The 21,594-nt window shown below is 45.9% G+C and overlaps 1 protein-coding gene across 7 annotated transcripts in view; it reads left to right on the top strand.

Annotated features, from left to right (window-relative positions):
- Window positions 1–17,031, top strand: part of pcx (pecanex) — a 68,062-nt gene extending 51,031 nt beyond the window's left edge. For 3 of the 7 annotated variants that reach the window (XM_089560802.1, XM_089560801.1, XM_089560799.1), the window contains exons 31-38: window positions 803–1,056; window positions 2,965–3,195; window positions 4,255–4,358; window positions 5,564–5,714; window positions 6,763–6,911; window positions 7,659–8,012; window positions 10,383–10,492; window positions 12,986–17,031. In XM_089560802.1, the coding sequence (XP_089416928.1) occupies window positions 803–1,056; window positions 2,965–3,195; window positions 4,255–4,358; window positions 5,564–5,714; window positions 6,763–6,911; window positions 7,659–8,012; window positions 10,383–10,492; window positions 12,986–13,563 (1,931 nt within the window). In that variant the 3' untranslated portion in view covers window positions 13,564–17,031. Of the gene's footprint in view, window positions 1–802; window positions 1,057–2,964; window positions 3,196–4,254; window positions 4,359–5,563; window positions 5,715–6,762; window positions 6,912–7,658; window positions 8,013–10,382; window positions 10,493–10,598; window positions 10,759–10,793; window positions 10,929–12,985 lie in introns of those variants that run through there. The other 4 variants (XM_089560804.1, XM_089560800.1, XR_016285664.1 and 1 more) reach the window with 3 other exon arrangements.
- Window positions 17,032–21,594: the final 4,563 nt, after the last annotated feature.

Raw genomic sequence — 21,594 nt, 5'->3', positions numbered from 1 at the left:
TCACTTAACCACTTGCAGTGGTGGTTTTCCTGTCTGTCGCTACTCAAAAGTTCCCGGTGACAGGCACCTGTCATGAGTGGTTATCTCTGCGCATTAATAAGTCTCGATGATGAATGCCTTCAGCTCTATCATTTGCTGCTTACTTAGCACTTCACTTGATGTGCACCTGTTATAACTCACTTTACCCTTATATAACAGGTTGCACATTTAAAGGTTTTGCACATTTTTGTTGCTCTAAGCCTTTCACTGTTCACGAGACAATACTCAGTATGAACTCCTGTTTCTCCCGTTTCGATGGACACGAAATGTAAAAATTTACAGGCAATTATTTCAATTGATGCAGTGGGGTCTGCGCTAGTATAGTGCATTTACAGTTGTTTGAGCTAGCCAAATACGAGTCAGCGGCGACCTTCACTGAAACTATATGCAGCTTGCGGCGAAATCACTGCCCTCCTTTCCACTCTCCCCTTCTCTGCCAGAGTGCTCTACACTGGGTGCGGCAATTTCCTTCTTTTCACGTTGGTCCACCCAATCCTCGTCTACTGTGCTCTTCTTTCCACTACAACGCCGAGTTTTTGCAGAGCGACGCTACTGATGCTAGAGCCTTAAATTGCCTGTGTGCTGTGTAATGTCGGTGCAAGTTAAAGAACTCCATATGGTTAATTACTCTGGAGCGCTCGACTACAGTGTCCCTCATAGCTGATAAGTCGCTTGAGGGTATTAAAGCTCAAAAACCATGCCAAAAAGTGTTACGAGAGAACCGTTCAAGGGTCCCCCCCGTTAACGTGTTTCCCCCTTACAGGCACCTACTGCCAACAGCGTGAGGTGGAGGCCATCTCGGAGGGCGTGGAGGAAGACGAGGGCTGCTGCTGCTGTGAGCCGGGCAGGCTGCCCCACCTGCTGTCGGCAAATGCGGCCTTCGGGCAGCGGTGGCTGGCCTGGCAGGTGGCAGCCGCCCGCTACGTCCTCGAGGGCTACTCCATCTCCGACAACTCGGCCGTGTCCATGCTGCAGGTCTTCGAGCTGCGCAAGGCACTTGTTACCTACTACGTCAAGGTGCGTGGCCGCTGGAGCTATCTACCTGTGCTGACCTTACCAGCCCAGCCCACGCAGAGGCCTAAAATCGTTTTTAATGGCTGGCATTAGAGTGCCCATTATTGCAGAAGGTACCCCGCGTTGGCGGTGTCGGTGTGTGAAGCCCCAATTGGCAGGAAGCAATGTGGAGAGAGGGGTGGGAGGCAACAGGGGCAGAAACGTGGAGGATAACAAAGAGGGTTCAGCTTAAGTTAAGGACAACGCAGTGAGCTATGGAAAGGAAAATGATAGGTGCAACATTACGAGATCGGAAGCAGGCGGAGTGGGTGAGGGAACAAAGGGAGTCAATGACATCCTAGTTGAAATCGAGAGGAAGGAATGGGCTTGGGCAGGGCATGTAATGCGAAGGCAAGATAACCTGTGGTCCTTAAGGGTAACGGAGTGGATACCAAGAGAGGGCAAGCGTAGCAGGGGGTGGCAGAAAGTCGGGTGGGCGGGTGAGATTAAGAAGTCTGCGGAGATGCAGTGTCCGCAGCTGGCAAAGGACAGGGTTAATTGGAGAGACATGGGAAAGACCTTTTCCCTGCAGAAGGCATAATCAGGCTGATGATGATGATAGTGATGGTGAGCAGGACACTGCAGTCTTCAGTCAGAGTTGAGGGGTAGGGGAAGTGAAGAAGGGGTACGGTGTGGCACACGGTGATTGATAGACTGGATCACGCCACCCGTCCATACGGTCTGAACCAGTCAGCAGCAGTGGGTGCTCCACACGGGGGAGGGGGGAATACTAATACTAATGCGTACTCAGCCACATGAATCACATTGGTCATCTGTTAATTTTTTTTAACTTTTTTTACACAGCTGTTGAGAGCCTGTTGGATCCTGTGGCTTTTCTCTAAAAGTACCGATTTCCTGAGAATATATTGAACCTTGTTGACGAAGTAATCGGCACCTCCACATATGCTAATGGAGTTCTGCATGAAGTTATTGGCACCACCGCCACATAATTCGATTCGAATGTGCATGCAGTAATAGCACCACAACATCTGGTAATTCACTTGTGCATGATATAATCGGCATCACCACAAGTGCTAATTCAGATGCGCATGATGTAATCAGCATCAGCACATCTGGTAATTCAGATGTGCATGACGTAATCAGCATCAGCACATCTGGTGATTCAATCGTGATTTACATAATCTTCATCTCCACGTGTGATAATTTAGATGCGCATGATGTAATCATCATCATCAGCACATCAGGCAATTCAGTTTTGCATGACATAATCGCCATCACCACATGTACTAATTCAAATGTGCATGACGTAATCAGCACCAGCACATCCAGTAATTCAGGTGTGCATGACGTAATTAGCACATTTGGTAATTCTGTTGTACATTCTGTTGACAGAATTCGGTTGACGTAATTGCCATCACATGTTCTAATTCTGATGTGCATGATGTAATCAGCATCAGCAGATCTGGTAATTCAGTTGAGCTTGACATAATCGCCGTCAGCACATCTGGTAATTCAGTTGTACATGACATACTCACTGTCACCACATGTGCTAATTCAGACGTGCATGACGTAATCAGCACCAGCACATCTGGTAATTCAGATGCGCACGACGTAATTAGCATCAGTACATCTGGTAATTCAATTCTGCATGACATGATTGTCATCACCACATGTGATAATTCAGATGTGCATGACGTAATTGGCACCAGATGTGCATGACGTAGTCAGCATCAGCACATCTGGTAATTCGGTTGTGCATGACAAAATCGGCATCACCACATGTGCTAAATCAGATGTGCATGACATAACCGGCATCAGCACCAGCACCACATGCTAATTAAATGTGCATGAATCAGCACCATCACATAAGTTAATTCAAATATGCACGGTCCTGTTGTGTTTCATTTTCAGGCCATCGTCTACTACACGGTCACCTCTAGTCACCTGGAGGAGTGGCTTGCCCTGCCCGCCGTGAGGGATGCACTTCACCCGACCCTGGACCGCAACTACACGGACGTGGACCCTGTCTTCAACATGAACATTGACGAGGACTATGACTTCCGGGCATCGGGAATCTCGCGGAGCTCCTTCTGCAACGTCTACCTCGATTGGCTCCAGTTCTGCGTCGCTCGCTCTGGAAAGGTAAATGAAGGTCACTTGCTCTTATACTTAAATTTAGAAAAGTTCGAAACAGGCACGCATTTGTTGCAAATTGTTTATTTATTGCTAGCACTGTTAGAGTAAAACAAATGGAAACAGTAGAAAGACTAAACAGAGACGTGAAATAATACCTCAAGTGTAGCTGTCTAGTAAATAAGGTGGACATCTCTCGGCATATACTGAAGAATGATTCATTTTGTGACTTAAGTTATTGCATGGTCCCATGCAGTTTGGAGGACAGAGGTGTGGGCTGTTTTAGTTTCTTTTTGGTGCAGTTAGGTTACTGCACTCGGAAGTTTGCGAGCTAGAGCATTTAACGATATTGTATAGCACTGTGGTAACTGTGTTGTGGATCACAGTGGACACAGAAATACGGGACCTGACAAATCTCCAGTGGTTGGATGGATAAATTTAAATGATAAAAAAAGGCAGCTGCAAGAAACCTTATCTTCGGCAGATAGCAAGCACGTTTACTAATATTAAATTGGGAATTTATTAACACAGTTTCCTACCGATTTTTTGGACTTGGCAGAACACGAGAAGTGCTCTGAATAATTGAACACTCCAAAATAAATCTATGAACTTCAAGAAATCAGTTTCTTGCGAATAACCGGCTTCAGAAATTGTGAATTTTGCTGTTTCCTAAGTTCCTTTTGCAAGGTGCAGTATATGGTTGTATTTTAGCCGGTCTCCAAACGATCTCAACAGTATGGCTGGCATTTACTTTAGTCCGAAATATTGAGCTTCTTGACTCCACAGAGTCTGAAATATCGTTTGTGAATATTATGTACACGTTCCTATGGGGCACCTATTCCTTCCCATTCTTTTCAGAAGAAACCTGTCAAAGGAATTTATTTTGAACATTTCATATTTACTAAGAGGGAGGACTGGCTTTAGGGCATGCATTGCAGTCACACTCGGACAGATCTTTTCAATCCGCTTTTGGAACAAATGTCTGACTTAAGCGCACGCACTCGCTTATTTGCTTGGAGACTTCTGAAACATTTGTTGAATGTGGTTTCTTTTGTGTATGTCTTACAGAATCTCGAACACGACCGTAACTCGGTCGTCGTCTCGCTGTGTTTCTCGCTGAGCCTGCTGGCACGGCGAGCCCTGGGGACTGCATCTCACAACTCTTTCTCAAGGTAGGTTAGTGATGCGTCGACTCTGACTGCATTTCACTCTGATAGCTCCTGATTTATATTACAGCCACATTGCTTTACGCGTGTCTAATAAGTTGTTGCAGTAAGGGCTTCGTTCTGCATGATACGGTAGTGTGCACATTTTAGTTCACAAGGTTGATGGTGCGGACTGCTTGGCTCTTCACGGTAACAAAACAGTGCAAATAAAAAGACAAGAGACATGGAGAGGCTGTACACAGGGCTGGCTTATCTAAGAAGGAACTTGCGTACAGTCATGAGCGTTACTAGAAGGAAACTTTTTTATGTGTGACACTTGTCACACATAAATAATTTGTCTGACACACAAAATGTTTATGTGCAACCGATAAAAAGTTTATGTGTGATGCATAAAAAGTTTATGTGTGACAAGCATACATTTTTATGTGTGTCACACGTTGTCACACACAAAAACATCTGTGTGACACATAAAAAGTTATGTGCAATACATAAAAAGTTTGTGTCACAAGCATAAATTTTTATATGTGTCACATGTAAACTTTTTTGTCACGCATAAATAATTTATGTGTGACACATGCAAAAAGTTTGTGTGGCACAAAAATTTTATGTGTGACAATCATCAATTTTTATGTGTGTCATACAAACTCTTTTGTGTGATTGTCACACATAAAAAACTTTGTGTGACACATAAAAAGTTATGTGCAATACATAAAAAGTTTGTGTCACAAGCATAAATTTTTATGTTGACAACCATAAATTTGTATGTGTGACAAGCACATAAATTCATAGTAATCAATAAGTGAATGTTCCAGCCTTGTTCCCTCTCGTATTGCTCACGACTGCACATGGCAAGGCCTGCAAAACGTCATTCTGTTCATGTCTGTTGCACGCTCATCACGCTTTTTTTTTTCCATCCATTGCACATCCTACAGTGTAAACATAAGTGCATATTCTGAAATGTCCATTATTAAACATAGTTGATAGTGCTGTTTTGTTACCATTTTCAGCTTGTGGTTGGGAACGCTTTTACTCGGAGGAAACTCTCACAAAACTACTCTGTTCTTCAGACGTTTATAGTAACTTTGCCTGTCTGCCAAATTTCTTTCACCAAGTCTGGCTTTTGAGTGTTCCAGCCAGCCAGCTTGCACACTGAAACATGCAAGCAGTGTTGGAGCGCTACCCTGATACAATTGCATTCCTGATTTCTTCAGCAGCGTCGACCTTCTGCTGTACGGCCTCCACGCGCTATTCAAGGGCGACTTCCGCATTACGTGCGTCCGGGATGAGTGGGTCTTCCAGGACATGGAGTTGCTCCGTCGGGTCGTGGCCCCTAGTGTCCGGATGGCCCTCAAGTTGCACCAGGTCAGTGCCGGTGTAGCTGGTGCAAGGAGGGGAATGTCGCGACAAGTGAAGGATGGCAGCATGACAAAGTTGGTCCTGGGCTGGGTATTCTTGCAGAAGCCATTGCCTGTTATGTGTTAAAAAAAAAATATAAAAATATGCTTAGCCTGGGCATACTAGTTCATGCCACTCAGGACATGAACTGCAAAGCATGATCAATGAGTTAGACAGATAGAGCAGAACGGTGGGTCTAAAAAGTAACATGCAGAAAACCAAAGCAATATTCAACAGCCTAGCAAGGGAACAGCAGTTCGCAAATGGTAGCGAGGTCCTAGAAGTAGTAAGAGAATATGTCTGCTTAGGGCAGGTAGTGGCCGCTGATCCGGATCATGAGAGGGAAATAACTAGAAGAATAAGAATGGCGGAGAGCGCATATGGCAGGTTCTCTCAGATCATGAATGGTAGCTTACCAATATCCCTCAAGAGAAAAGTGTACAACAGGTGTATCTTACCGGTACTCACCTATGGGGCAGAAACGTGGAGACTAACAAAGAGGGTTCAGCTTAAGTTAAGGACAATGCAGCGAACTATGGAAAGAAAAATGATAGGTGTAACGTTAAGAGATCGGAAGCGGGCGGAGTGGGTGAGGAAACAAACGCGGGTTAATGACATCTTAGTTGAAATCAAGAGGAAGAAATGGGCTTGGGCAGGGCATGTAATGCGAAGGCAAGATAACCGCTGGTCCTTAAGGGTAACGGAGTGAATTCCAAGAGAAGGCAAACGTAGCAGGGGGCGGCAGAAAGTTAGGTGGGTGGATGAGGTTAAGAAGTTTGCAGGAATACGGCGGCCGCAACTGGCGAAGGACAGGGTTAATTGGAGAGACATGGGCTCTCAGAGGCCTTTGCTCTGCAATGGGCGTAGTCAGGCTGATGGTGATGATAATGACTAGTGTGTCAGAAAAATTTAATAACACTTCAAATTTTTCCTTTATAATGCGCTTTTTTTCTGGGTAATCAGTTGTCATCCTATGCAGGTTAGTCAAGTCTCGCAACTTCTCTCACTTTCTCAGGACCACTTCCTCTCCGCGGAGTATGATGACCATGCTACGCTGTATGAGGCCATCAGCAATTATGAGAAGAACCTGGTCATCTCTCACGAAGCTGACCCGGCGTGGCGGAATGCAGTGCTGTCAAGCGTCCCGTCACTTCTTGCTCTGAGGTAAGCAAGACACCGGGGTCGCCAGTACTTGATGCTTCGTTTTCATCAACATCAGATGCGTTTCGGCGAGTTTCGTAAATTTCCCGATTTAATGTGTGAGCTGCGTTTTTCCGCTGAGTATTGATAAAGCTACTCATTTTTATTGTGCGAGTAAACTGTTCTTTCTCTGAATTAAAAGCTGGCCGATTTGTTTTGTGATGTAATTGAAAAAAAAATGAAACAAAATGCAAATTTGGATTCTGTTAGCTGCAGGTTGTTTAATGTGTGATGAAATTCACAATGTGCTGACATAGCTTTTGACACTCATGAACTTCTTAGAACTCAATGTTCAGTCGTTAACCGCAGTATGGTTTCCTGGTCACCTGTCAGGTTTGCCTAAATCTGACGAAAATGGCAAGCCTAACTATTGTAAGATACAACTTAACAGTTCATAACACTGGCCATGGTTCGCGGTGACCTGTAATACTGCGCTGGCCAGTTACCACAGTGAACAAAATCAGATTTTTTGAAGTTTGACTAGATCAAACAAGCCAGTGGCATAAAAATGATTGAGCTCATAATTTTGTCTCATGCTTAACGTCTTGTTTTGATAACAAGAAAAGCTTTTACAACGGACTACGTTTTTGTCACGAAGGAATTCTGTTCAGTGGTCTTGAATGTGGGTGGAGCTTCACTGCATTCTGAAGTTATATCGGACTATAAGACAGTTTTTATTTCTCCCTTTTTCTGGCTTTTATTCTACCACAGGCACGTCTTTGATGACAGCTCAGACGACTACAAGATCATCATGCTCAACAAGCGGCAGCTCAGCTTCCGCGTGATCAAGGTGAACCGCGAGTGCGTTCGCGGGCTTTGGGCAGGGCAGCAGCAGGAGCTTGTGTACCTCCGGAACCGGAATCCGGAGCGCGGCAGCATCCAGAACGCCCGCCAAGCCCTGCGGAACATCATCAACTCATCATGTGACCAGCCCATTGGCTACCCGATCTACGTGTCGCCGCTGACGACATCCTTCCTGGAGACATCTGAGCAACTCTGTGGGCTCATCGGTGGGCCCCTGAGTCTGTCGCGGTTTGGCGGAGCCCTGCTGGGGTTCTGGAACCGGTCAGTGTCTTTTTCTTTTTGTGTGTGTGCATTAGCTCATGCTGGCGGTTCTCTTTTTGAAGTCAAAAGAATAATAACTGGCTGTGTATTGAAACAGGGTGCTAAAAGCAGTTAAGAGTAAATATATGTAAAGGCTTGTAAGTTTGAATTTCAAGGGACCGAACAAAATGTTCATCCGAAAGTTCGAATTATCGAATGACCCCGAAAAATACTTTCAAGAACTGCTTGCATCACGATAAATTACTGAGCTATGGTTGTTTTGCTTTTGAGATGAGAACAGCGCGTCAATGACTGTCTTTTACATCCTCATCAGTGCTTTGTTGCATGCATATTGTTGAGAGCGTCAAAGAAGAACTGCTCCAAAATTCTAAGGGCTTCCCTGGGTGGACGTTCACCTCTATCATGGCGCCGTTGTACATGAGGAGGCTTCACCGCACAACACATGACAACGTGTAGTTTCTGAAGGGTGGAATCACATGGGCGAAGGGAGGAAAGCGCTCAGTTGTTAGAAAAAAAAAGGGGGTGAAGAAAACACCAGCGACGCACCAAATGGCCTCCGAAACTGCATAGCCGTCCTCTTTTGGGTGGCTGACACTGGCTGCTTGAGCCACCATCGCTGTGCGCTGGCGCGAAGCTTAGTATAATGAAATCGAAACTGAGCGGTTGGATTGTTCTCGGAGGTGGCGCAATTTGTTGTGCTTGCTGTTGAGCGCACGTTTGAGGCTCGCGATTGGCTCTGCAGCGTGGAATTCAGGTTCTGAGTAGGGCTATTTCGATGATCTCTTGCCACGCCTGTCATATCTGAACACATCTCCCTTTGGGAGCCTGTTTGAATTAACCGGTGCAAGAACCGCAGCGTCTGAATTAGCGAGTTGAAGCTATAGACTTACATGGACGCTGGCTGGGACTCAGCGGACAGTTCGAGTGATCCGGATTTGTAAGCACAGGTAAAAGTAACAAGCTTTTACTGTGGTCCCAATATAAAGCAGGTGAAAGGAAAAATTGGAGTTAAGGCTTGCTGGGATTTAGGCATTCAGGGAACCCAAAAGAGACTCCTAGGAACCTAAAGGTTCCATGGAACCCAGTTTGAGAATCCTTGGCCTGTCAGGCAGTACCGTAGTTTGTGGAACACTTGACAAAAGTCGATTATATGTAGTTCATTTAGTCTCTAATTTTAATCCTTGATCTTTGTTGTGTGTGGAATCGTTAGCAGTGGTACAATTTGCTGCAAGATATTGCACATGCATCTAAATTCCGCTACGGAGGATGCCTTTAAGGTTAGGTTGCTTTTAAGTCTCTTCACTCAGTTCACTTCTTTGACCAGCAGAGCAAATATGAAAGTTGGCATTTTCGCGAAACATGACAAGTTTCTTTTAATCAAGTTTTTTTTTTTTCACTTCATTTTGACTTTTATTGAATTGTGCCGGCGCATTTCGCACTAAATCTTTATGCTTGCATTTCTAAATTTCCCAACACAGCAAAACCGAAAAAAAACTTTGGTAAGTGTCACGTAAGTCTAAAGTCATTTCCACTGCCCATGCCAGCTTGCCGTCAGCAGGCTGAGATTTCGTTCACAGCACTTGATGCAAAAGCTGGCGAAACTGTGATTCTATTTTGTTCAGAGTGTGCCTGTGCTATCTAAGATTTGGCAGTAACGTAATGGCATCTTGGAATTTCGGATGTTTCGGACAGAACAAAGTAAAAGGCATTTACAGAGGAATGCCATTTCCTTGGCATATTTTGTTTTGCTCATTGTCTTGATGCTGTTTTGCTGTCCCCTAATTCATCTATAGATTCTCAAGCATGTCTCGGCATGTAGTTAACAAGCATTTGCGGGCTTGAAATTTTCCAGCTGGGTTTTTTCACAGAGCATAGTATTGAGATCAGACATGAAAGTTGTTCCAGGTGTGGAACCGCCATTCATATGGAATGATTTTCACCCTGTGGCAATCAACATCACATTAAAAAAGAAAAATTATTCGCACCTGTGTTGGCAAGATCTGCATCCTGACTGGCTGTGCGAAGGTTGTAGCATAGTCATCATCATCATCATCAGCCTGACTACGCCCACTGCAGGGCAAAGGCCTCTCCCATGTCTCTCCAATTAACCCTGTCCTTCGCCAGTTGCGGCCACCGTATTCCTGAAAATTCCTTAATCTTATCCGCCCATCTAACTTCCTGCCACCCCTGCTAAGTTTGCCTTCTCTTGGAATCCACTGTGTTACCCTTAAGGACCAGCAGTTATCTTGCCTTCGCATAGTATATACCGACAAGCCCAAGTGTCAACATGACTGGCTGTCTTAACGGGTCTGTTTAGATGTGGCTCAGTTGATTTTCTGTTAAATTTACTTAATTGTTTCTTGATGCCAGCCTCAAGATACGGTGCGGTGAGGGCTGTTCCAGTGGTGGCACTGCCATTCAAGACGACGCAATCTTCGACTACACAATGACGGGCTCCCTCTCCGGAAGCATCTCAAGAGGTGAGCATGGCTTTCCTTGTCGTCGTACCGCTCTCTTGCTTCCGCACGCTTCAGACTACCTTTTTCTCACTGCGCTTTTGCACACGCCCTTTCCTCCTCTCTCCAGGCACGCTTTTCCCCCACAGGCAAGTCTTTCCCTCCCCCCCGCTTGTGTTGCCCTCGTGAGCAACGCTTTTTGACGTTGCGCTTCCCAGTTGGAGAGTACCGCTACGCTAGCCTGCATCGCAGTGCCACGAGTGTGCAGTGTGTGTTGATTGGCTCGTGCGCACGTCTTTTGCGTGCATTTCTGGCTCCATCCCAGGCGTCTCGGGCAGCGTGCGATACCAGTTTGTCCACCAAGTCGAAGACGACGTGTAGCTCTGCTCCCGCCCCGCGCCTGTACTCTTTTCGTTGTAGGTGAATCAGAAGTTTTGGTGAAGCAGAGTGCAACCTGAAGGCAAGTCCACATATATAAGTAGCGCTGAGCTGAAATTTAGGCTTCGTTTTGGTTTTGTTCTAGCATTTTTGAACCCTTGTGTGTGTGTGTCTCTTGTTCTACAGCGAGAGCTGTTAGTGGCACCAACCCTCTGTACAGCGATGTCGGCGTAGATGTCCGCACAGTAAAATGGGCTTGGTAGATGATGGGCAGGACTGTAGGGTGGCAAATAATAGTCTTACGCTACACCACATGTGTAATGCTGCTTTCCTTTACTGGCATTGTTTTTGTCACATGTAGCACGGCACAACAGCTATTGCTCGGTTCTCACATTATGCAGCATTGCATAAATGTTTGTGAGTTTTGCTGAACGGGTAGTTTGTGCAGTGTGACATGGTGCACTAGCAACGTTGTGGCATTTTATCAAGGGCTGCCTTCTTTGAGTTGGACTTTTTATTTTGTAGGCTTGGGCTTTGTAGAGTACCCGCCGTAATGGCGCAGTGGATTTGGCTCCTCAAAGATCCACCTGCTGTACATAGTGGTGTAGGTTGAGGCAACACTCCTTTTGTTCTCTTTAAACTATCACCATGTGATTCTGATCTGCTGGCCCTAAGGTTAAGGGCTGGAATCCCAACCACGGTGGCCATGTTTTGATGGTGGTGAAACGCAAAAGATGTCCATGTGCTATGCAATATGAGTGCATGCTGAGAATCCCGGGTGGTTTAAGTTGATTCAGAGCTACCCACCCTGCTATCTTTCACAGCCCATGAGCAGCTTTGGGACATTAAGCCACACATACCATACCGCACCATGCTATTTACACAGCACTGAACTTTTCACTCATAATCTCCTTCTAAGGTAATTAAGGCTGGCTGGTACAAACCATAACAACTGTGGAGCAACCAACAATGCATTCATTGTTTAATATCAATGCAAGGAATGTTGCTGACTTCACTGCAAACGCTGATGCAGTGAGCATGCTTAAGGTGAAGAGGAGAATGTGGTTGGCAGAGGTCGTATGGAAGCACAAGAGACAGTGTGAATGTGAAATTCCCACTTTTTTCATTCTCTGGCATAGTATTGCGTGGTTAAGCTCTGGTGTGTGGGCGCTTTGTGCTTATTGAATTCCCTTTTGCTTTATCGATTTTTTTCACAGTGCTCAAGGCTTACCCAATGCTAGAGTACAAATGTTTGCAAGGCGACAAGAGGCTAGTTTATTGCATTGTTATTCAGCTTGAATGCACTGAGTGGTTACAAGGATGCCATGAGATGACTGACTGTACAATAGCTGTACATGTAGAACAAATTGGCATGCAGTTCACTACAATGTTCAATAATGTACAGTACAATGTACATAGGAGTACAAATGATTTAAAGTCTCCTTCCTAACTAAGAGCATCGAAGCAGTGCTGTTGTGTTTTAATACAGTTTGATTAGGATTTTACTGATTGGTTTTCAAGATTGCAGCAACCCGATTTCTGACCTTCAGTGTAACTGTTTGAAACTGTTTTCTTCCTTTATGCATTACGAGTGTCCGCAGTTCAGTCTGTGAATATGCCACATGTTTGCAGTATGTTGCATATCCATGGGGAGCGCAACTTGTTCAGAGCGTATGACTTCTCAGTTTTTGCTTTGCAGGTAGGTTTCTGCTGGTACAACTGGGACGGTGTTATCTAAAAGAAGTGAACGACTTTGTAGTGTGAAGAAAGACTGCTTGTAGTTTACCACAGCAGTGGCCTTAGGGGTCTGACCATTTGCCTTGTATGTGGGAGGTGTGGGATTCGGTTCCTACTGCCACCAGGTATCCACCAGTTTTCCAGTCGGTACAAGCTTTCCACTGGCATGGTACTCGGCTTTTCTGGGATTAAATGATGGGGAAGACAAGTCTTTGACGCTACCCCATGCATACCATCCACATTAGCCATAGTATTCTCGGACCAAGCTGTACTTGCACCATAAAGAAATGAAATCTTCAGTCATCTTACAGTTAAACTAAGGTCGGCCTTCACTGTCTTCAGTGCCTTTAACTGTGAGGCGAGAGACAAAACCCGAGTACCTCGTTTTTGTGTTGAACGCAGCCCGCCGCAGTCACTCAAGTGGCTCCCACTCAGTGAGCCATTCGGCGACCGAGACTGGCAGCAGTAACGGAGGTGGGAATAGCGGTGGCATCGGCGCCGGCCTCGACCAGGGCAGCCGGAGCATCGGCCGGACGTCAGCGTCGAGCAGCATCGGCCGCGGAAGCACTTTGAGCAGCCTCGGTCGGAACAGCACCAGTTTCACGCGGACTTCGCTCAACAACCTCACGGTGTCGTCGTCGCTCGTGTACAAGCCCAGCGGGACACCTAGTGGGGGCGCTACGATTCTCGGCACCACGCCGTCGAGGCAGCAACCGTGCGTCGCGGAATCGTCTCTGACGGCTCCGTCGGGACCTTTCTTGGTGGATGTTGTGAGGAGGAGTTCGGCATCAGCAGTTCCGCTCTATTCCGGAAGCATAGCGGCAAACATACCCAGTCTAGCCGCGAACCTGAGCAGTCTGGTTAGCGTTGCCGGAAGTTCTGGTGGTGTTTCGGGAGGTATTGCTACTACGGCCAGTAGCGCCCTCTGGGAAACGGCGACGGTCACCGGAGTGCCATCAACAGAGAAAGTCAATATCTGACACTTGCCTTTGAGCATTTTGAGTGTGCACTCTAATGTTACCAGAAGTTCTGGTGGTGTTCCAGTAGGCATCGCGACTATGGCCAGTGGCGCCCTCTGGGAAACATTGGCAGTCGCGAGTGCGTTGTAACACAGAAGGTTAATACCTGAACGTTACTTTTGGATACTTAGTCTGGTAGGTTTTTCAGAGCACGAACTTGGCATGTTTCTTCTGTGCAGCAGAAGGTCTTTGTCTCTGTGGACATCACTGCTACTGTTAGTCGCCCTCTGGGAGAAAATCAGATGAAAGGTGACCTGGACGTTGTTTGTATGGATGTTCATGCTCGATTGACTGCATGAGGCAGAATATTTGCTCTTTATACATTTGTGCTGCCTTTGATTCAGGCTTGTGAAAGGGGGACTTCGAAAGCTTTGTCACAACTCTTTTTGTTATTTTACAAGTGAATTAGATAACCTCTCCAATCTGTGAACCAACGCTACCGGTTTGGAGTCGGTCGTTTCTTTCAAACACTGTTGGCGGATGAAAAGAAATGCACCTTGAGCGAACCTCTTGAGCCTAGGTTAAGAGAAAGGCGTTATTTCCTGCCGACCGCAAAGTTCTCACAGTTAACGTCCACATTTTTTTCTCGTATTTCATACGCTGCATTGCCTGTGATGACTGCCAGCATGCCACAGATGCCGATGGTGCAAAGCTGCTGTACTCAGCAAGACTGGATTGTTAACCTGGTATTCAAAGTTGTATTATTTGTGCACTATCCCTTGTTTCTTCTTACTTGCTGCCTTCTCTTCGAGCTGTTTGCCAAAAGTGCATGGATTGACATTGTGTTCACTGACAGCAGCTGTCAGTTGTTTAAGCGATCAATGCCTTTTCGGCCATCAACGTCTCCTACTACTTAAAAAGCGCACTGTCATTTTGCATGGTGCTCTGATGGTTCCTTTTCACCCCGGCCATTGCTGTGTGCGAGTGTGGGTGCAACATTCACCTTCTCACATGCTCCTCAAGTCGTCACTGTAAATAGTACATCCTGTTTTATACAGAAGCCTAGTTACAAGGCTTGACAGCGCAACAGTTTGCATTAGTACTTGAAATGTATTCCTTCCACTGGATAGTGTGAATCCTAGTGGCCTCAATTTCTTCCGTGGTGGTAAAAATGTGACTGATCTTGTTAAGCAGCTTTGTTTTTCACACCTGTGGTGTTATGTTGTGAGACTTCGGTGATACATGACAATGGTGCCTGCTTTTGCTGTGAACATGCAATCCTAGTGTTCCTTGTTTTGTAACAGCAGCATGCACGTTTCATTGCCTTCTTTTGTTTTTGCTGAAGAGTTGGCTGTATCCTTGATGATGAACTTTTACGTTGTCTGTCAGGGTTCCTGTGCCACTGTTTTTTAACATGCGCAATAGATTTTTTAACACTGCACGCAATGGCAAGCATTTTCTTTTGCACTCCAGACTTGTTTAGTCGTTAAAATGACGGACAAATTTAGATCTTACGGAAATTTCTGTTTTCTATGAACTCTTAGTGTCAAGTCCGTTGACATCAAACCTGAGGAAACTGTGTTTCTGATGAGTTGTATACAGCATGTAGAGTTTTTGTTGGCTTTATGAAAGAGAACCTCTTGAAAACAAATCGAAGTTAGTTTGTCTCCTAATGTAACGAAGAAATAGCATGTGGCTTAGATTCTGTGCTAGTTTAGCCATTCAAAACAGAAAGTGAATTCCTGGTAATAAATGCCCCAGTGGTCATAACTGTATATCAGATTGTTTAAGGGGGGACGAGGGTCTTAAAACTGACCTTTTTATTTATGGCTAGAATCTCATGAAATTTTGCACACAGATGCATTTTTCTCTTCTGATTCCAAAAATGTACCCATAATTAAGCTGGTGGTCTTAGATCAAAAGTTATCTTCAATTCTAAAGTGTAATTAGGTAATTTCTTACGCAGCTTTAATGAATTTTCTCATTGCATTTTATTGTTTTTAACTGCATGAATTGATAGCCAGAGAGTTCCTGTACCCGATGACATTCTTACTTTTTTTGTTTAGGCCACGTATAAATAGCAATTTACAATTAGCTTAACGAGTCGCAGTGTCAAATACTGCGACCTTTTACTCTCGACATAGCATATCAGGATGACATGCCTTTAGAGAAAAACGAAGAATGTCATCGGGTATGGGAACTCTCTGGCTATCAATTCGTGTAAATAAAAGCAACAAAATGCAGTGAGAAAGTTCAATAAAGCTGCGTAAGAAATTACCTAATTACATTCTAGACTTTGTAAGATTTATGACCACCAGCTCAATTCTGATTACATATTTGGAATCAGAAGAGAAAAATGCATCTGTGTGCAAAATTTCATGAAATTGTAGCCATAAATAAAAAAGTTAGTTTTAAGACCCTCGTCCCCCCTTAAGGGAACTCATTTGAAGAACTAGCTGGCCCTTATAGCCTGGCAAATTCTAGTGCTCGCCTGGACTTATAGCTTTTGCTGAAACAAACAAATCCCTGATTTTCTTTTTCTGTTTCTCTACAGCTGATTTCATTTTTCTGTGGTCTTGAGCTTATTTCCTTCCGAGTGTTTTATAAATAGCACTCTAGCTTGAATTCATGCATTAATCAAATATAATTAGGTTTTTCAATATAGTGTGCTTTTATTGCCTTCTCTTAAATTATTTTGAGGCACAAGCTTCATTAGTAGTGGTACTAACTGTCATTGCAGCTGCACTAAGCACTTGCCGTGTTGATTTTGAGGAAGACTTATCTAGGTGCCCAAGCCACAGGTTGCAGAAATATATACCTTCCAGCTTCAATGTCTATAGTTGGTAAAGAAAACTGGTTGCTTACCTTTGGTGCTTACATGTTACGAACAGAAACTCGCTAGTCATCCTAGTAAACTCGTGGAGAACACACTTAACAGTCCCTCCCCTCCCTCTTTAATGGGTACCGGTTGTAAATATGTAAAAAAGGGGTTTGCATTGGACACATTTATTTTGTAAGGCATCCAGTCGGCTAGCCAGGTTCTCCAAGCATGTGATACACAATTTACCATCTGTACATAATGTGTTTGAACTTTTGTCATTTGTGGCTTCAGTTCTTAAGTGTGTGTATGTGTGCGCTGTTGTTGATCTTGTGTGGGATGGACTCGGAAATTCCAACTGACAAGGTAACCACAGTTGGATATCTGCGTCAGAATTGTGTGCTACTCCTAGTCTTGTGAGGGAACCATCGTTGATGCTACACATCTTTATATTGTACAGGTGACTCTCATGTGATTGCTGTGTGCATTGAGGAATGAAAGGTGTGAGATTCTTGTACCATTTGGCATTTTTGTGCTGATTTGTGAGCCTTCGTTTACAAATGGGTTTCAGAGGGTCGGCGTTTTTTTTTTATTCTTGCATACTTTGGGGTCAGTTTGAGAACTCGAGTGCTTTTTGTATCGGCTATTAAACCATCAATGCAAACTAGCAATCTTGTTTTGTTTTTGTCATTTTTTTCGCCAAGCAGGAAAAAAATTAGTGGATGCTTAGGCAGTGCGCAGACCGGTTTGGTCATAGCATAAGAATCACGCTGGGCTTGCCAAGCATGACCACACATGTTCCACACATAATTGAAAGTGATTAGTCCTAAGTTCCACGTCCCGTAGTTTGAATTTAGCACGCACCTCTAGTTCACGGAGCGCCCACGTGGCCCCCGAGGGCGCCCTGCGCCAGCTAAATTTAGCGGCAGAATTCTGGCGCAGAACTCAGTGCAGTTGTAGGCGTTGCCAGACCAGCGGCACCGACCAAAGCGCGCATCAACCTGGCCAGCCGAAGAGCTCCTTAATCTATCCCTAGAGGGCGCCACCACGCCCGCTAAATTTAGTGGCGGAACTCTGGCACAGTTGCACGTGTTGTCAAACCAAGTGTTGCGGCGCACATCAACTTGGCTAGCCGACAAGCTCCATAAGTTAGCGCATTATGCAATTTGACAAAACGCGTAATTTGCTTGCAGTGAACCTAACTTTCAGTCTTCCAAGTCTCTGCAAAAAGCAGTGATAAAAACGATGACCATCGGAGCAACGTGCAAACTCCGCAGTTAGTCAGCAAGAGCCTGTTGTATTGTTTACCTTTAAAAAAACCTCATGTAAACTGTGCAGAATGCGACTAAAAAAACAACGAATGTTCTACGTGTGTGCATGACAACGAACTAAAAACTAGCCCAAAATTCTGCGCAAATGAACTTCAAAGAGATGGTGCACTTAATATTTTCTTTGTAAGAGTTGAGTGCTCCTGTAACAGTTGTAGTGTTTAGAAACACGGCAGAACAGTGAGTTGTAATTTTTCTATAAGGGCCCATGCCGCTTCCCGGTTAGTAAGTCAGGTCTGGAAACCCCGACTGTTGAGACTGGACCTTTGCAGTAGCCTAGGGACAATGACTCAGATGCGTAAGCTTGCAACTACGGTTTAAACCACTGAAGTGGTTTTTAAAAAAATCACGAACAGTTACGGTAACGGCTTATTCCAGCGAAATGCGGCGGCCCGACCATGCCCGACGTCGATCATCTGCACATTCGGCTTCGCGCATGGTAGGGTCTTGCCAGCGGTGACGCTTCGTCTTGCGATCTCGAGCATGACGTTCATCGGACTTCTCCGACGGCTGTTGCTGCCGCTGGGCGTCTGCTATGTCACTGTGTGCGCCCCACAATGGCGCATGGTATTTCTCTTTTTCATGGAGTAAAAAAAAACAACTCCATTGCTTCTTCCGCCATCAGCTGTGACGTCACGCTAACCGCAGCGCCATCGCGTGTTGGGTACGCCAGCCACCAGCTGTGCACTGCTATTGGATCTACTCAGCTATGACGTCATTACGTGCCAGCTACGCACTGCGGACGGCTTTCATTGAAACTGGCCTGGAAAGGCTCCCTATAATAGCTTGCGCTGTGGAAATCGCTGCCGAATCCGCTCTGCGCCGTGTTTCGATAGCTTGTGAAGCCACTCCTGCTGTCGCTGGTTGTCCGTGGTCGAAATTATCGCTGTTTGCATGTGAAGCCGATCGCGCTCCCACCAATAGACCATGGCGGCAGTGGATGCTTTGGGTTATCATTGCTTCAGCTCACTCAGGTACGTTTACGGAGTCCGATGACGACGCTCAAGCGCCGTTCAAAGCGCCCAGCTGTAGAGTCTGGATAAGTTTTCTGGGTATCACGATCCTCCTCTCCCGCCATCGGATTTAGAAGCTGCATGGCTGCCCCCTGACGTTTCCAGCGCAGCAATCATCCGTGGTTCCCTGTGGATCCTCCTTGGTTACGTCGTTATTGTAGTGCTAAACTGCACACAGTTAATTTCGTCACAGTTAATTTCGTCACAGTCGGCACAGTTAATTTCGGAGATATCGGGAACCCGATCCGCGATGGCTTTGGCACTAGCATCAGCATCTCTTTGCAGAGCGTTCGATCTGCGAAAAAAGGGAAACGGTAAGTTTGGTAACTCGTTGTAGTGGCACCTTGCGCATGTAGCCGGGTCCTATAGAGGAAAGGTTTGGTTTATTGGGGTTTATCGCCCCAAAGCGACTCGGACTATGAGGGACGCCGTAGTGGAGGTCTCCGGAAATTTCGACCACCTGGGGTTCTTTTACGTGCACTGACATCGCACAGTACACGGGCCTCTAGATTTTCGCCTTCATCGAAATTCAGCCGCCGCGGCCGGGATCGGACCCGCGTCTTTCGGGTCAGCAGCTGAGCGCCATAACCACTGAGCCACCACGGTAAGGCCAGAGATTTTGAAAACCTGCACCTGCAGGTCTATGGCAAGTCGCTGCAAATGTCGGTGCTTGCTGATATGCCAACACCGAGCCGTGGCAGCCATACTCCAAGCACTAGGAAAATGAACGTGGTACTCTGAAAACTTATCCAGCGACTCCCCCAACGACGTGTCGTGCTCCATCTGTAGAGCCTATGCTCAACAACATGAACATTTCGGATGGCTGTACAGCCACCCACAGACTTAACACGAATGACAGAACGCGTGGCCTGGACTGCCGTCAGCGCCACGAAGCGATGGTCATTATGACTTGTTTAGCTTCGTGTTCGGAGTCACAAACATTCTCGCACCCCAGGGAGAGACAGCCTGTCCATGAATTTAACGCCGCTGCACTTGCTCATGCGCATATCGTATAGGGTGCGGTGTTCGTTTGTTCACCAGGTATAGTAGCGCATTTCCCTTGTTTTTTTTTTCGTCAGTCTACCATGCGTATCCATGAACCGTTGCGCGTGCCACAGGCTCCTTCCTTCTTGGTGACCATGAGAATGCGGTAGTGTCGTGTACACAGCTGCTACCTGTCGCCGGAAAGAATAAATGGCGGTTTTCACAGCTGAACTTGGTCGCTGACGGTGAGAATTAAGTGAAAAACAAATCTCTTTCAAGGGGACATGGAGCAGAGTTATCTGAATACAAGATCATTTCTCTTGTTTATAGTTGCCTGAAGTGCCGAAAAAAAAGAGTTGGTGGGCGAAGCGACCGATATATATATATTTATGTATTTATTTATGTATACGCCTAATATATACCGGGTGTCCCAGGTAAGAGTATCCAATTTTTTAAAGAAGACTGAATAGTCTAGGTGAGTGAAACGAACTGCGGGCTTTTGAGAGTCGTGCGGCCTAGTCTGCGAAGCAGTTTATTTTTTTATTATTTCCAAATACTGCAGCCAGCAGTGCTTCCCAAGCAGGAGAGGGTTACAAAAAATGATTTTACGAAGAACGCTCAAAAGTATTAACTTTAGAACGTTCAACAACCAAAGCAGGCAGGCGGTTCCATTGTCCGACTGTGTAAGGGAAAAAGATTTCTGGAATTGCTTTGTCCTGGCACAATACAGACTATTTAGCTAACTTGTAAATACTGCCTGCGGGAAAACAAATGTCATTTCGGAAGTTGAAGATCCTCGTGAGTAACAACAAACTGAAATTTTTAGAAGTACCTTTTACGGAGATTTTCTTGCTGGCTTGAAAAAAAAAATCTCTGCCTCTCCCGTAAACGAGAGTAGAGTAAGCATGAAATGTTTACGGGCCTAATGTCATCTCGGTGGACACCCGAACCGCACCGTACAGGAAGGGAGGAACGCCACCACCCGTTCAGCGCGATGCCTTGCCATTTGAACGCAAGGTTTTTTGAGGAAAGGAAATGGCGCAGTAATTCTCTGCCATCTCGGTGGACAACCGAACCGCACCGTAAAGGAAGGGAGGAACGCCACCACCCGTTCAGCGCGATGCCTTGCCCTCTGAACGCAGCGCTTCTCCCCCGGGCCCCTGTGCGCCTGCGCGGCTTTGCTTCGATGCGCGAAGCCCCTAAGAGATCACGTATGAGAACGAAGTGTAACGTGGCACTTATGTGCTTTCTGCACGCGTTATTCTGAAATCGGAAATTATAATTCCGTGCATTATCAAACCCCCAGCTCCACTGATATCTTGATAAACATTGAGAAGGCACTGGCAGCAGTTATTTTTTGTCTCGTTTGGAGACCAACCGGCGCTTGCATGCCGGTCGCGTAGGAGGGCTTAGAGAGTCTCGTTAAATCTCGTTAAGTCTCGTACGGTGCCCGGATGTTCTCGTTTCAGAGCCCGGATGACTGGAATTCAGTGCCCGGATGAGTGGATTTCAGTGCCCGGATGAGTGGATTTCAGTGCCCGGATGACTGGATTTCAGTGCCCGGATGACTGGAATTCAGTGCCCGGATGAGTGGATTTCAGTGCCCGGATGATGGCTCTCGGTCTCGGCGTGACGTCACCACACTGCCGACTACGGGAGCTAAAAGCATTTCATGCTTAAAAAATCTCTGCCTCTCCCGTAACCGAGAGTAGAGTAAGCATGAAATGTTTACGGGCCTAATGTCATCTCGGTGGACACCCGAACCGCACCGTACAGGAAGGGAGGAACGCCACCACCCGTTCAGCGCGATGACTTGCCATTTGGTTTTTTGAGGAAAGGAAATGGCGCAGTAATTCTCTGCCATCTCGGTGGACACCCGAACCGCACCGTAAAGCAAGGGAGGAACGCC

Source organism: Amblyomma mixtum, chromosome 9 (assembly GCF_055824585.1).
Source record: "Amblyomma mixtum isolate Tamu chromosome 9, ASM5582458v1, whole genome shotgun sequence".
Lineage (NCBI taxonomy): Eukaryota > Metazoa > Arthropoda > Arachnida > Ixodida > Ixodidae > Amblyomma > Amblyomma mixtum.
The sequence above is the reverse complement of the archived record's forward strand: the minus strand, read 5'-3'. Positions and strand labels throughout refer to the sequence as shown.